We start from the raw sequence: 16,316 nt of genomic DNA on the forward strand, positions 1-16,316 counted from the left end.
GAAGAAGCGGAGGGCCTTAAGGCCATCTGCATGGGGAATGCAGGTGTAGAGGGACTGGACGTCCATGGTAAAGATGAGGTGTTGGGGACCGGGGAATTGGAAGTTCTGGAGGAGGTGGAGGGCATGGGTGGTGTCACGGACATAGGTAGGGAGTTCCTGGACCAAGGAGGAGAAGCTTCGGATGCATTCTGGTCCTCCAGCTCCCCTATTATCTCAGTGCGGACATTGGACTGCTGAGCAAGGGTCACTGGACTGGAAATGTTAATTTTGCTTTTTCCTCCACAGATGCTGCCAGACCTGCTGAGTTTTTCGTGCAGAATCTGCTTTTGTTTCTGATTTACAACATCCATAGTTCTTCCGGTTTTTTTGAGCTTCTTAAGCTACTCATTCCACAGGACATGTGGGTTGTCACTGGATATTACTGAGATATCTACCCCTCGCTATAGCAAACCAGCTTTCTGATATCAGGCAGAAAGACTTAGAGACCTGGGTGACAGCTTTTGGCAGGGGACTGGGGATGAGGAGCACAGAGTACACAGGATAGTGATTTATACTTTTAGTCTGAGAAGTATATTCACAGCATCCAGAATAATATGTACTGAATGTTAACCCTGTTCTAACAATATCTTCTGTAAAATCACACTTCTTCTTTAGCAGTCACCGTGGATCCGAGGATGCATTTCTCGCACTCCAATGTTGCGGATCCTCAGGTTATTAAATGGTTCAATGCTGGATTGACAACCACTGCCACATGTGGGTCAGGTGATATTTGTTGAAGTGAGTGTGTGTGATGATTAGATTTCACATGCTTCTTCCACTGATAACCTTAGTTCTTCATCTGGACCTGTTGGATTTGCTAAAAATAGTTGACTTCTTCACAGATGTTTCTTCTCCAAATTAGATGGTATTGGGCCAAAGATTGCCACAAGTGAATGGGGATATTGCATTTTTTTTTCAGATAATTTGAACATGCTGAACACATTTCTCTGCCAACCTGGAAATTTCTTTCCTTGATGATACGCACTCAGATTAAGGAGCTTGTTTTGGAAGTACTGTGTCAAGCGTGCAGATGATGTGAATTGCCCATTGCAGCTGATTGATTATAACCAGTGCCTCAGTTCAAAACTCTTTGGTCTGATCTGCCCTTTCCAGAACCACTTTCCTGTACTGTGTAATGTGAAAGCATCACACGAGAGAGTTGCAGGATAAGGAATGGAGCAAAGTAGATGTCAATAGCAAATCAAAAACCACAAAGACATCTAATAACCACGAATAATAATAATTTCTCTCAGGGAGATAGAACAAGTAACAGTGAATAAAGAGGTGAGAAATTGGATCAGTGCATTTAAAGTCTAAAAAGGGATTGTATTAAATCACTGCTTTCCAACTTTTTGAGTCTTTTTAATGCCTCAGAATCTATGTCACCCAAAAATAAAGATTGTTTTTTTAGTTGGGGTTTGGTGTCTGAGAATTGCTGATCACTGGGGGAAAGGATGGCAGGTAGGATGTTAATAACAATTATTAATTTATTTGAATCTGGATTATTAATGCAATAACATCCAGATTATTAATCTTTTACAATCTGCAAACAACTGTAATGTGACAGAATCCAAATGTTATGAATTTGTGTACAGTATTCATGAATTGGAAGAAATGAAATTAGAGTTTGTTAGTTTAAAAAAACACAGTGGGGGAAAGCAGTGTGTCATCCCTTTAAAAGATGGTGCTTTTTTTCCAGATCTTAGAGTTAAAATGGATGTCTGACCAGCAGCTTGAAGTGCAGGTGCACACAGAGAGCACCTGAATGGAGACATTTTGTATTGAACAGCCAAGCAGCATTTTTATTAAGACAACAAATCTTTTCAAATTTAGCCAATCAATTTAAACCTAGCCCTTAGATACTGAAAACCTATTAAATTTAAATTTGATGGTGGTGACAACATCGAACCAATCCTACTTAAGAAATATTGTTGTGTCATCACGGGTATAAAGATGAGGGCATTTGAAAAATCGGGGAGAGCCAACTGCCAAGTGACCATACCTTTTAGCTCTCAGAGAAAGCACCATCTAATTAAAACGGTACCATGGCATTTCTAGCTAAAAGTTCTCACAGAAGCAATTTCAGAGAGAAACATCCCTGACAGCAAAAGGAAGATATTGTGATGTGAGATCGACGGGAGGAAGGCTGGAGAAGGCAAAGTGTTCCAGAAGACAGTCTGTGCAAACTTGAGAAATGAAGTTTTAGTTTATCATTGTCTTATTAAGTGAGTTTATAACAGTGAGAATTATATTTATTTGAACAGCAGTCTGGTAGAATTTACACCAGTTAGGGAGTAGATAGTACTTAGGGGGGAATGGTTTGGTTTGTTAGTGATTCTGTTAACTTGTCCATTGTTAGGGTTAAATAAATAAATTGTTTCTTTATTTATAAATGGGATTAGGGGGTTTTCTTTCTTTAACTCACTCTTGTGATTTCAAATAAACCTGCTGAACTATAACCTGATGTCATGTGACTTCTGACCTTGCATTGACAGGGGTGAGCCCTTCTGCATACTCTATTTACAGGGTGTGAGGAGGGAAGGATTCACAGAAACAAAACTCTTACCAAACACAATGGCAAAGTCACTCAGGACCTGGATATCATCCACCTGGAAATGTGAAAGGAGAAACCTTTCTCTGCTGTGAATGTAGGAAAAGATTTCAAACATCGGAATAACTGGAGAAAACACAGAGGCACACACCGTGTTTGTAGAGCACCAACTGCAGAAAGACCTCAAGGCAGCTCCAGCCTGAAGAAAACATCACATGACTCACAACATAGAGAAATGAACCAGATGTCCTTGTTTTTCAAGGACTGCAATTTCCCCTCCACAGTGGTCGAAAACATCCTCGACCGCATCTCTCGCAACTCATATGTCACATCCCCTCCCCGCAATAACAACAAAGAAAGAATCCTCCTCGTCCTCACCAACCTCCGGATTCAATGCATCATCCTCCGCTACTTCCGCCACCTGCAATCTGACCTCCCTACCCTTATCTGCCTTCTGGAGGGACCGCTGTCTCCAGGACTCCCTCATCCGCTCCACACTCCCCACTAGCCCCACCACCGTTGGCACTTTCCCTGCAACCGCAGGAAGTGCTACACTTCCCCCCTCACCCCCATCCCAGGCCCCAAGAAAACCTTTCACATTAAACAGATGTTCACCTGCAAAACGGCTAATGAAGTATATTGTATCTGCTATTCCTGATGTGGCCTCCTCTACATCGGGGAAACCAAGTTCAGGCTTGGAGACTGCTTTGTGGAACACCTACACTTGGTTCGTGACAAAAGACTGCACCTCCCAGTCGTGAACCACTTCAACTCCCCCTCCCTCTCCTCTGACGACATGTCCATCCTGGGCCTCCTCCAGTGCCACAACGATGCCACCCAAAGGCTGCAGGAACAGCACCTCATATTTCGCTTGGAAACCCTGCAGCCCAATGGTCTCAGTGTCGACTTCACAAGCTTCAAAATCTCCCCACCTCCAACCTCAACCCAAAACCAGCCCAGCTCGTTCCCCGCCTCCTTGACCTGTCAGTCTTTTCTCCCACCTATCCGCTCCTCCCACCTCACTGACCAACCCCCACCCCCACTTCCTACCTACTAGCCTCATCCCCGCCTCCTTGACCTGTCCGTTTTCCCACAACTGACCAACCCCCATCCCCAACTCCCTACGTACACTCACCTTATCTGGCTCCATCTCCGCCTCTTTGACCTGTCCGTCTTCTCTCTGCCTATTGGCTCCTTTATCCACCTTCCATCTTCGCCTTCCCCTCTCTCTATTTATTTCAGAGTCCCCTTTCCCTTCCCCATTTCTGAAGAAGGGTCCAGACCCAAAACATCAGCTTTCCTGCTCCTTTGATGCTGCCTGACCTACTGTGTTCATCCAGCTCTACACCTTGTTATCTCAGACTCTCCAGCATCGACAGTTCCTACTATCTCTCATAGAGAAATGAACAGATGTTCTCTGTGTGGAGAATTAATCATCAAACCAGGAGAGGCTTAAGGATACTCATGCCATGGAGAAACCGTGGAAATGTATGGATTGTCCAGAAGGATTCAAATGCCCATCTGATTTGGAAATTCATTGATGCAGTCACACTGGAGGGATGCCGTTCACTTGTTCTGAGCGTGGAAAGGGATTTCCTCAGTTATCACACCTACTGACACATCAGCGTGGTCACACCAAGAAGAGACCTTTTAAATATCTTATCTGTCTTAAATATTTTATATATCTTTAAAAGGAGTCCCTTTTAAATATATTAAATAAATGCAGGAAGTTCTACAAATGTTCTAGGGGATTGATGCTATATCAACACATTCACTCTGATGAAAGACCCTTTGTGTGCTCTCATGGTGTCTGATCTCACTGTACCCCAGCGAGTTCACACTGGGGAGAGGCCATGCTCCTGTCCTGAGTGTGGGAAGGGATTTACTGCATCATTCAGCCGGTGGATACACTGGCAAATTCATTCTGCGAAGAGACTATTCACCTGCCCTGATTGTGGCAGTGGATTCATTAATTCATCCGAGCTGCTGAATTACCAGTGAGTTCACACTGGGGCGAAACCATTCACTTACCCAAAGTGTGGGAAAGGATTTGCTCAGTAATCTATCCTTTTAAAACACCAGCGGGTTCATACTGAGGACAGGCATTTTAAATGTCCAAAGTGCAGGAAATTCCACAAATGATCTGGAGAAATGATAGTCCAGCAATGTGCTCACTCTAAGAGAGACCGTTTTCATGCTTTCACTGTGGCAATGGGTTCAAGCGATCATCTGATCTCACTGTACATCAGTGAGTTCACACCGGAGAGAGGCCAGTCTCCTGCTCTGAGTGTAGGAGGAGATTCACTACTTCATCCAACTTGCTGACACAGCAGTGACTTCACTCTGCGAACAGACCATTCATCTCCCCTGAGTCTGAAAAGGGATTCACTAATTCATCTGTTCTGCTGAAGCACCAGTTCACCTGCTCTGAATGTGGGAAAGGGTTCACTCAATCAGCCAACCAGCTCAGACACCAGCAGGTCGTTTACCTGCTTGGAGAGTGGAAATTGATTCACTTTGTCATCCCACTTGCTGAGTCACCAGCAATTTCATGAATGACTGGAGTGACTGACATTTTCTGTACATCACAGCCAGGACTAAACATTTTCATTTTGGGCCTCTTTCTGCTGATAGTAAAAACCTTTAGCCCAATTTTAGGGGTTAATGTTCCAGCTGAAAAACAGCTACACCAGCTTTGTATTCAATACAGTGTGTTAAGGCTTTTTAAATATCTTGTTAGTTTCTTTTTCTCCTCCAACCTCACCTTCAATAACAAATGCAAAGATGTGGACTTCTTCAACACTAAGATTGAGACAATCTGATCAGCTGGCCATCCTGCTTCTCTCTCATGTACAGCATCTTTGTACAGGGAGCCATTCAAATGGGGAAGGAAGTGGGAATGTGGTAGTGCTGGGAGCGGTATAACTAGAGGGATAGAAACTCTAAAGACAAGGAGTCCCTGTTTTCTCCAAGAAATGAATACAACTTCTGTTGCTTTTTTTGTTTTCTTTGCTTTTCTGGTTGTTCAAGTTAATGGTTTCAACTGTTTCCAACGTGTGATATTCCAACACTGAACAATAACAAGTTCTAATGCTACACTGGGGAAAGAGAAGCCTTCCCAGAGACAGGGGTCTGACACAGTATGGTGAGAAGGGCAGGTAGTCTGATCCTTTTTACCCGTCATTATTCCAACAATCAAACTGACAAGTAATGATAGAAAGTGGCAACGTATTTACAGATGTGAGTTTCTATTTACACTGAAGTGTCACCTATGCCATCTAGGTGCCCTCACAAACTTTCCTATACTTTTTTCTCTCATTACATACACTGTGATGGGCTCTTCTTGGCTGGTAGTGATTGACCTGATGCACAACTTGGCTTTAAATACAGAGTTGGTGGCCAAAATCTCAGACAATCCTAGAAGTGTCAAATTCCTCTGTCACTGGTAAGAGCACACACAGCACCATAGAGGCCTGTGGTGCATTTTTAATGAGTTGAACAGCATTAGCTTACAGAGAGAAACGTTCCACAAAATTCACAGAAATTGACACCTGGTGGATTTTGTGTAAAATTGCACCTGTTGTTTCCTCTTGTGGGTGAGTCCAGAACTAGAGGATACAGTTTTAGAATTAGGAGTTGCCCTTTCAGGGCACAGAGGGAGGAGAATTCCTTATATCAGACAATTGAGTGACTTTGGGATTCTCTGTCTCAGAAGGTGGTGGAGATAGAATCAGTGAATATTTTTAAGGCAGAGGTAGGGATTTTAGTTCAGCAATGGGAATGTAGAATTGGAGAACAAGCAGATGGACAAAGAACTTCTTGATTGGCAGAATAGGCTCACTGTATCTTCTCCTAATTCATATGTTTGTAGGAAGCTGGAAACTTGACAGTCAGTAATGCACCTTCTGGATCCCCAGTATGAGCAGTATATACCATCTACAGGATGCACCACAGCAACTGACCAAGGCTCCCAAGACAGCACATTCCAAATCCATGACCTCTACCACCTAGAATGACAAAGGCAGCAGACACATAGGAACACCACTTGCTGCAAGTCTCCTCCAAGTCACAATCCATACTGACTTGGAAATCTATCCCCTTTCCTTTACTGTCACTGGGTCAAATATGTAAGGCTCACTGTTTAATCAATCATCTACTTCTGGCTGGAGACTAATTAATACATTTGGTTAATTGCAGGATGATGTCTTCAGTTAAATGATAATCTCAAAATGGCTTCCTTCACCTTGTGAGGCTATTTAAGTACAATCTAAATGTAAGTATTTAGAATATGGTGACATTCTACTGAAATTCATTCTAAAGATCTTTGCTTCTCTCCCCCGACACTCCTAATATCTCATACAGTGACTGGACTATTAAATACAGTTATCTTTAAAAGTTCACAGACAAAGATACAAACATGTCTAAGAGAAACTGTCAATATGTTAGTCTCTTCTATACTTTCACTCGAATGTCCATCAGCAACATGATGCTTTATTCTACTGAATCACATCCAAGGTGACTTGTTCAAATTCCCATTTGGTGCTGTATGTTTTTCCTTAACTCTGTCTCCCACTCTTAATCACTTCTTTTCATGCGATTTTGCACATTCCATTATAGTTACCCTCATGATCCCCTGAAGGACAATGACTGTTCAATGCTCACAATACCTTTCAAACAGAATACAAACATTCCCATCTGATTCTGAAACACATTAACACAATGTGTTTATCAATGTTGACGTGGCATTGATGACTTTGCAGTATCGGAGTCAATTGTGTCTGGAATTGTTCTTTGTTAACATTAACCAAACTCATTGTTTTTTAAATCTGTAAGTAATTATTCCCCAAAACAAACCTTTTGGAAATCCAGAAACCACCTGAACTGTTTATCATTTGTTCTTAAAAAACATGCTGAAAGGACTGCGGATGCTGTAAATCAGGAACAAAAACAAAGTTGCTGGGAAAGCTCAGCAGGTCTGGCAGCATCTGTGAAGGAAAATACAGAGTTAACAGCAGTTCTGAGGAAGAGTCACCGGACCCGAAACGTTAACTCTATTTTTTCCTTCACGGATGCTGCCAGACCTGCTGAGATTTTCCAGTAACTTTGTTTTTGTATTATTTGTTCTTGTTATTTTGATTATCCCTTTAAATATCATCTCAACTTCTCTTTGAATGATTTAGGTAGAAACCCACATCAATTTACATTTCAGAACAATTATGTCCACATTTGGTGGTTTTAAACGATGCCTCTACATCTGAGACAGAAGGGCTTGCCATTAATTTAGAGGTAACTTTCTGATCTTCTGTTCTCAAGCACTTTGTCTTGAATGATAACAAATGGCCTGAATGGTTAAGGCCAAGTCATTGAAAGGCAAACCCTTTTTAGTTAATATTGTCATGGTTTGTGATGTTTGACATCCATAGTTTGCTTCATGATTTCATAAAAAGTTCCACAATGCGTGCTGCAGAATCAGCTCTCATGTTGCTCTGGAAAGCATTATACCATGTTTAAAACACACCCACCAAGAGTGCAATGGGTGAACATGTCCATGAGAACAACCAAAGGTGTAAGAACTAGAATACTCAAAAATTCAGTGCTAATATGATGGGCTGAATGGTCTCCTTCTACACCATAACAATTCTGTCATGCAAAAGTGTCTGGTCAAAATAATCTAGAGTAATGACCTTGTCATAATGTTCAGTGTTTACAACCTTATCTTTGAGTTAGGATGTTGTGAGTTCAAACTCCCAGAGTCTTCACCATAAAATCTCAGTTGATATTCTGATGCAGGACTGAGGGAGCACTGCGCTGTCAGAGATCCTGTCTTTCAGAGGGAATCTTTAACTGTAGTCACATCTGCCCTCACAGGTGGACTTAAAAAATCCCATGAAGTTATTTCAAACACCACAGTACGTCTCTCAGGTTTACTGCTCAATATACATCCCTCAATGATCATTATTAAAGAGTGTGTGTGTCATAGCCATGTTTCTATTGTGAATTCTGTTTTGCTCCCCACAGATGCAGTCTGACGAGCTGAGGATTTGCAGCCATCTTCTTTCTGTTTGTGAGAGTTTGCTGCACACAATTTAGCTGCTATATCTCCTACAACAGTGACTACACATCACAATGACATTAGGACATCCTGAATATGGGAAAGTCATTTTGTAAATACAAGCCTTGCATTAACAATGAAGGAAAGGCCCAAGAACAGATCAGTAACAGGACATCTGTCAGCCTCTTCTAATCGAAGAGAAATCAGGGACACAAACTCTGTGAATCTGATGTGATTGATACTTGGACAATTAAACACCAGGGCAGTTAAAGAGATTATTCACATCCACTGAAGTAAACCCCAGATGTCAAAATGAGCACGGTTCAGTCCTGGGTGTAATAACTGCAGAATACAATCACATGTGACCTCGTTGGTGTCTCAGACGTGTGGATGAATCATTGAATCCCTTGCCACACACAGGGCAGGTGAACGGCCTCTCCCCAGAATGGGTTTGCTGGTGTTTCATCAAATCATTGCTGCTTCTAAAGCTCTTCTCACAGTCAGAGCATTTAAATGGTCTCTCATCAGTGTGAATAAGCCCGTGTCTGCTGAGATTGGAGGACCGAGTGAATCCCTTCCCACACACAGAGCAGGTAAAAGGTTTCTCCCCAGTGTGAATACGCTGGTGCTCACTGAGCACAGATGACCGTGTGAATCCCTTCCCACACTCGGTGCAGGTGTACGGTCTCTCTCTAGTGTGACTACGCTGGTGTATCAGAAGTTGTGCTGATTTAATAAATCCCTTCCCACACACAGAGCAGACAAATGGTCTCTCTCCAGTGTGAACACGCCTGTGATAAGTAAGGTGGGACAAACAAGTGAATCCCTTCCCACAAATGGAGCAGGTGAATGGTTTCTCCCCATTGTGAATGCGTCGATGTTTGGTGAGGCTGGATAACTGACTGAAGCTCTTCCCACACTGAGAGCAGATGAACGGTCTCTCTCCAGTATGAGATGACTTATGTGACCTTAGGCTGGATGATGATGTGAATCCCCTCCCACACACAGAGCAAGTAAAAGGTCTCTCTCCAGTGTGAACTCGACTGTGCGATATTAGGCTGGATGATGACGTAAATCCCCTCCCACATACAGAGCAGGTAAAAGGTCTCTCTTCCGTGTGAACACGACTGTGTGACATTAGAATGGATGATGAAGTGAATCCCCTCCCACACACACAGCAGATGAATGGTCTCTCTCCAGTGTGAACTCGATTGTGTGACATTAGGCTGGACCGTGAAGTGTATCCCTTCCCACACACAGAGCAGATGAAGGCTCTCTCCCCATGGTGAAAACGTTTGTGTGACATTAGGCTGGATCCCCAAGTGAATTCCTTCCCACATGTGGAACAGCTGAATGACTTTTCCCCTGTGTGAACAGGTCGGTGTTGAATTAGACCTTTCGAACTCTTAAAGCTTTTACCACAGTCAGAGCATTTAAAAGGTCTCTTGTCAGTGTGAACCCACTGGTGTGACACGAGGCTGGATGACCGAGCAAATCCCTTCCCACACGTGGAGCAGGTGAACGGTCTCTCCCCAGAGTGACTGCGACGATGAGCTTCCAGTTGGCCTGGGTATTTATATCCCTTCCCGCAATCCACACATTTCCACGGTTTTTCCATGATGCTGATTTCCTGGCATCTCTCCCGGGTGGATGATCTGTTGAATCCTTGTCCATAAACACAAAGTGTGTACAGTTTCTCTGCTCTGTGGGCTTTTTTCCAGAATGTTAACTGGATGATGTTAAATAATTCCTGCAGTTAGATCTCTGGAACGTTCATGCTCAGGTGCATGAGTCTGCGTGTTGACGCTTTACCACTCACACTGACATTGAAATCTTTTCCCACAGACATACCAGATAAACATGTTCCCTTCAGGTGCTGATGAATTGAGTGACTCCATTGGATCTTGATATCGTGTTTGGTTTGACTCTCCCATCTTCAATGTCTTTCTTTCTATTACTCTGTGAAATGATTTACAAACATCATTATCAGTACAGGATAAAATCTCAGAACAAACAAATTCAATTTCTGAGAAACGTTTTTCCTCTGTTGCACACGCCCCAACCCCCAAACATATTATCCATACTAAAAGATGCAAAAACCACTACCAAAACCAGAAGGAACATTCCTGTCTAAACCAGGTTGGTGTTCCCAGTGTTTGTAAGACATTGTGTACCCTGAGGTGCCATCTTGTGGTGGGAGGTACCTAGTCCACTGGTGGACACCACAAGCTCCCCATCCAGAGGGAGATCACACAAGAGAGATGATAACCCTTTGCTGCCACTGTGCATCCTTGGTGAAATAAGTGAATGTTAGCAGTGATGGACACAGATTTTGTCCCAGATGATGTCAAGCTTCTTGAGTGTTGTTAAGGCTGCACTCATCCAGGCAACAGAAGAGCATTCCATATTCCTGACTTATGTCTTGTAAATGGTGGACAGATTTTGGGTAGTTCGGAGGTGAGTTGCTCGCTGCAAAATTTCCAGCCTCTGCCCTGTTCTTGCAGTGACCGTATTTATATCGTTAGTCCAGTTCAGTTTCTGGTCGATGGTAACCTCCAGGATGGTGATAGGTTCAACAATGGTAATGCCATTGAATATCAAGGAGTGATACTCAAATTCTCTCTTGTTAAAGATGGTCAATGCAAGGCACTTATGTGACATGCATGTTACTTTCCACTTATCATGCTGATTTTGGATGCTGTCCAAGTCTTGCTACATAGGGATACGTGCTACTTTAGTATCTGAATAGTCACAAATGATGCAATCATCAGTCAATATCTTCACTTCTGAAGGGAAAATCATTGATGAAACAGCTGAAGATGGTTGGGTCAGGGACTCTACCCTAAGGAACTCTACCCTGGCTAAGAAAGCCTAGATTCTTAAAAGTCCCACCTGCTCCAGTGGTGTGTCATATTACGTCAGAACAGGTTAATTTAAAAAAATAGCCTGTGCAGAGAAATCCTGGGATTAAAATAGACTGTTGTTTGTTTCAAATTTCACCTGTGGGTAAAGCTGCTGAAAAAGCTATCACCCAGGACACTGCACCTTCCATGCATTAGGTTCTGAAAATGATGCACATTGGCCTGGAACCGTTAACTCTGTTTTTCACTCTGCACAGATGCTCCCAGACTCTGCACCTTGCTCCCAGACCAACGGAGTTCCTCCAACACTGTCTGTTTTGGGCTCAGATTTCCAGCATCTGCAGGATGCACCCTCAAGCCCCGCCCTTGTTGTGACGTAAATGGTCGGTCGGCGCATGCGCGCAGATCACCGGCCAACATGGCGTCTGTTCACTTAGTAGTATTCCCGGGGAGAAGACCCGAAACTGCAAAGAACTAACCTGCAGCTTCTGTTTGAAGCTGCTTGTCTTTCGCTGGAAGGGTTTATAAACCCTCCCGATCCATTCTCCGCCTCCATTCCTCCCTCCTGTTCCCCGACCTTGCAGTCTGGAAAACAGCGTCTCTCCCCATAGCCATCGCTTCCACTGCGCAGATTAAGCCGGCATTGCGCATGCGCTCTTCTTTCCCGTGGTGTGGATGGAGGACCCTCAGCACCATGGAGAATGCTGGGTATTTAACCTGCCATTGAATTCACTTCTTGTTGAAGAGCAATTGTACTCTTTAATATTTTCTCCTTCCTGCATTTTAAGCTTCTGCTATCCAACTAATCTTTGGAAGAACAAGACTGGCACATGGAAAAGGCATCCTAAACTTGACACACATCTATCAAATCTCTTAACCCTTTTCTGTGTAACATAACCTTTTAATTAATATATCTCGTACCTCTAATCATGTTGTATATTCCCATCCTGAACCAACGGTGATGGAGTTTGGAAAATCCTTTAGCAGGTGGATGTTTAGTTCTTAAAGCAAGAGAAATGTTTGCCTCTTCTGAATTTCTCCGTCAACTGATATTTATTTCTTTTGTCATCTTATTTTACAGAGAAATGGAAGACATGAAACCTCTGAAATTTTTCTTTGATTCCAGTTCTACTATCTTCTCAGCTGGAAGAAGCATGGTGGCTCAGTGGTTAGTATTGCTGCCGCAGAGTGCCGGGGACCTGAGTTTGATTCCACCCTTGGGCGACTGTCTGTGTGGAGTTTGCACATTCTCCCCATGTCTGCGTGGGTTTCCTCTGGGTGCTCCGGTTTCCTCCCACTGTTGAAAGATGTGCAGTCTACATGGATTGGCCATGCTAAATTGCCCATAGTGTTCAGGATGTGTAGATTAGGTGGGCTATAGGGGATGCTCTGAGGGTTGGTGTGGACTTGTTGGGTTGAAGGGCCTGTTTCCACGCTGTAAGGATTCTATGATTCTCCTCTCTTATCTCCCCATCAGCAGATCATTCTATTCCTTTCTCCATCATGTATGTATCAGCTCCTCCTTAAATATATATCTACCATTTACTTCAACCACTTGCAGTGGGAGTGAATTCCATATTCTGACCTCTCACTGGGTAAAGAGGTTTCTCATGAAATCCCTATTGGATTATTGAAGCCCTTTATTATTTTAAAGACTTCCATCAGGCCACCCTCCAGCCTTCGCTTTTTAGAGAAAAGTTCCCCAGCCATTCCTGAGGGTTACATGTTCCCAGTTCTGATAATATCTTTGGAAAACGTGTCACATGGATTCACAGTACCTCTATTTCCTTTCTCCAAATGGAGATGACAAATGTTGACAGTGCTCCCATCGGAGTCTTCCTCCTTTTCAGTTTTATCCCTGTAGAAAAGAGATCAAATATGGGCCAGGTCTTTGCAGAAAGACATTAAGTTCCTTAGTATGTTTGAGACAGGAATTATGGGAATGTCATCAGGGATTCAGGATTTCAGTTGGCTGGAGAGACTGGAGCAGCTGATTCTGTTTTCTTTGGATGATAAAGTTATTGTGGGAGAGCAGTGCATTCAACCCTCTGAGGTCATGCTGGCTCTGATGAAAAGGCAAGTGTCAGTCCTTGTTCTATCCCATTAACCCTGCAAGTTTATATCCATCAAGGACCTTCCAATTAAAAAAGAAATTAGTATATTGTTCAGGGTGATAAACAAACTGGAATAACTCATTTTAGATGTAATTCAGGAGAACCTTCCAATCTAGTATCCATCTCAATTCTAGTTAAAGTCTGGAAAGTTGAGATGATTTGAATAAATTGATATTTATCCTTGGAAATATTTTAAGGTGAGAGGAGAAAGATTTATAAAATACATGAGAGGCAATTTTTTTACAGTGTTTCATGTATGGAATTAACTTCCAGATGAAGTGGTGGATATGGATACCAATACAACATTTTACGTGACATTTGGATAAGTGCATGAATCGGAAATGTTTGGACGAATATGGGCCAAGTGTAGGCAGGTAGAACTAGTGTAGTGTGGTATCATTGTTGGCATCGACGGTTGGACCGAAGGGTCTGTTTCTGTGCTGTATTACTCTATGATACTCTATGACTCTGAGGTAGTTGGGGTGTGAATCGAGAGGCCTGTTTTGTGTTGGATGGTGTCAAGCCTTTTATAAAGCTTTTGAAATTAAAAGCAAAAATTGTCAAATGAAATGTCCACAAAGTGAATGTGAGACAACAAGGTGTAGAGCTGGATGAACACAGCAGGCCAAGCAGCATCAGAGGAGCAGGAAAGCTGACGTTTCAGGTCTAGACCCTTCTTCAGAATGGTTGGTTTTTGACAGCAGCCTCTGGATAGGACAAGTGAATGGAAGGTGGGCAAGTTGGGAAATGATATCAAAGTGAGAATAAAAGACACGTCCTGGAGACAGTCTTTACATCAGGTTACACATCATTAGAAAGTGATAAAGTCTCAGATGAGTCTCCTTCAGAAAAAATAGTCTCACCTTAAAAATATGTCCCCCTAGTCTTGAAATCCCCACAAACCAACAACCACCCTGCCACAGCTACTGACGAATGTAAAGGATCCCATACCCACAACCAATAAAACGAACATAATATACAAAATACCATGCAAGGACTGTGAAAAAACGTTACGTAGGCCAAACTGGAAGAGAACTACAATAAGGATACATGAGCACCAACTAGCCACCAAGAGACACAACCAATTCTCAATGGTCTCAATACACATGGACAAAGAGGGACATAAATTCAACTGGGACAACACATTCTTAATAGCACGAGCCAAACAGAAACATGCCAGGAAATTCCTGGAGGCCTGGCATTCCAACCGGAACTCCATCAACACATTGAACTGGGCCTGATATACAAACCACTGAAAAACAGAATCGGAAGTAATGCCAACCACACCAGCAAACCAAGGCACATAAATAACAAGCGGGACAGAACACCAGTGCTTCACTGGAGACGTACAGACAATGTTACCTAGCAGGGTGATGAAATGTCTACAACCTCATCCACAACCCAAGTTACAAATCTTCTCAAAAACTTTAATAATACCCTTCCTATAACAGGGCAACCAGAACTGGACACTGTACTCAAGAAGAAGCCTCGCCAACATCCTGTACAATCTCAACATAATGTCTCAACTCCTATATTCAATGGTCTGAACAATGAAAGCAAGCATGCTAAATGCCTTCGTAACCACCTTATCTGTATGTGATGCAAACTTCAAAGAATTATATACCTGAATGTCGAGGTCTCTCTATTCTACAACACTGCCCAATGCCCGACGTTTAAATGTACAAGTCTTGTCTTTGTTTTACCAAATTAAACTCCATTTGACAGTCTTCAACCCATTGACCCAATTGATCAAGATCTCTTTGTAATCTTAGATAGCTTTCTTCACTGTCCACTGTACCACTAATCTTGGTGTGATCTGCAAACTTACTAACCATGCCTCCTATATTCTCATCTAAATCACTTATATAAATGTCAAACAAAAATGGACCCACCGATCCCTAAGGAACACCACTGGTCACAGTTCTCCAATCCGATAAATAACTCTCCATCATTATTCTCTTCTGTGGTTAAGCAAATTTTGTTTCCAATTGACAAGCTCACCCCAAATCTCATGGGATCTAACTTTACTAATTAGTTTACCATGTGGAATCTTGTCAAAGGCTTTACTAACATCCAAGTCAATCTCTTACCTTAAATCGCTCTGTGGCTATTGATCTCTGTACAAATGGATAACGTGCCTTCCTATCCATCCTATTGATGCCTCTCATGATCTTATATACCTCTATCAGGTCCTCTGTCAACCTTCACTGATGTAATGAAAACAACTCCAGCCAATGTATTTTTTCCTCATAAACCCTACAGCCCAGGCATCATCCAGGTAAATCTCCTCTGCATCCTCTTTAATGCAATCACATCCTTTCTATAATGTGGTGTCCAGAATTGCACAGAGCAGTTCAGTTGTGGTCTAACCAGTGTTTTATATGGTTCTGGTGTAACCATCTTGTTCTTGTATTCTTTGCTTTGGCTAATAAAGGGATGTAGCCTATATGCCTTCATAACTACTTTACCTACCTGCCCTACCTTCAGGGATCTGTGGATATACTCACCAAGGTCCCTCTGATCTTCAGTACTTTCCGGGGTCCTACCATACATTACATACATATATATATATATATATATATATATATATTCGCCGAGTGCATTACCTTAGGCTTTTCTAGGCTGAATTCCATTTGTCACTTGCCTACCTGACCAGTCTATTGATATCATTCTGCATTTCACAGGTATTTTCATTTTTT

General features: G+C 42.6%; 1 protein-coding gene across 1 annotated transcript in view; it reads right to left on the reverse strand.

Moving 5' to 3' along the window:
• The window catches only part of LOC109912675 (zinc finger protein 850-like), a 21,675-nt gene extending 9,546 nt beyond the window's left edge, over positions 1-12,129 (reverse strand). The window contains exons 1-3 of the mRNA XM_048619610.1: positions 11,983-12,129; positions 9,009-10,601; positions 2,606-2,716 (exon numbers count right to left, since the gene is read on the reverse strand). Coding sequence (XP_048475567.1) covers positions 2,606-2,716; positions 9,009-10,260 — 1,363 coding nt within the window. The 5' untranslated portion in view covers positions 10,261-10,601; positions 11,983-12,129. The remainder of the gene's footprint in view (positions 1-2,605; positions 2,717-9,008; positions 10,602-11,982) is intronic.
• Between the last annotated feature and the right edge of the window lie 4,187 nt (positions 12,130-16,316).

The sequence above is a fragment of the Rhincodon typus genome, chromosome 43 (genome assembly GCF_021869965.1).
Source record: "Rhincodon typus isolate 14 chromosome 43, sRhiTyp1.1, whole genome shotgun sequence".
Lineage (NCBI taxonomy): Eukaryota > Metazoa > Chordata > Chondrichthyes > Orectolobiformes > Rhincodontidae > Rhincodon > Rhincodon typus.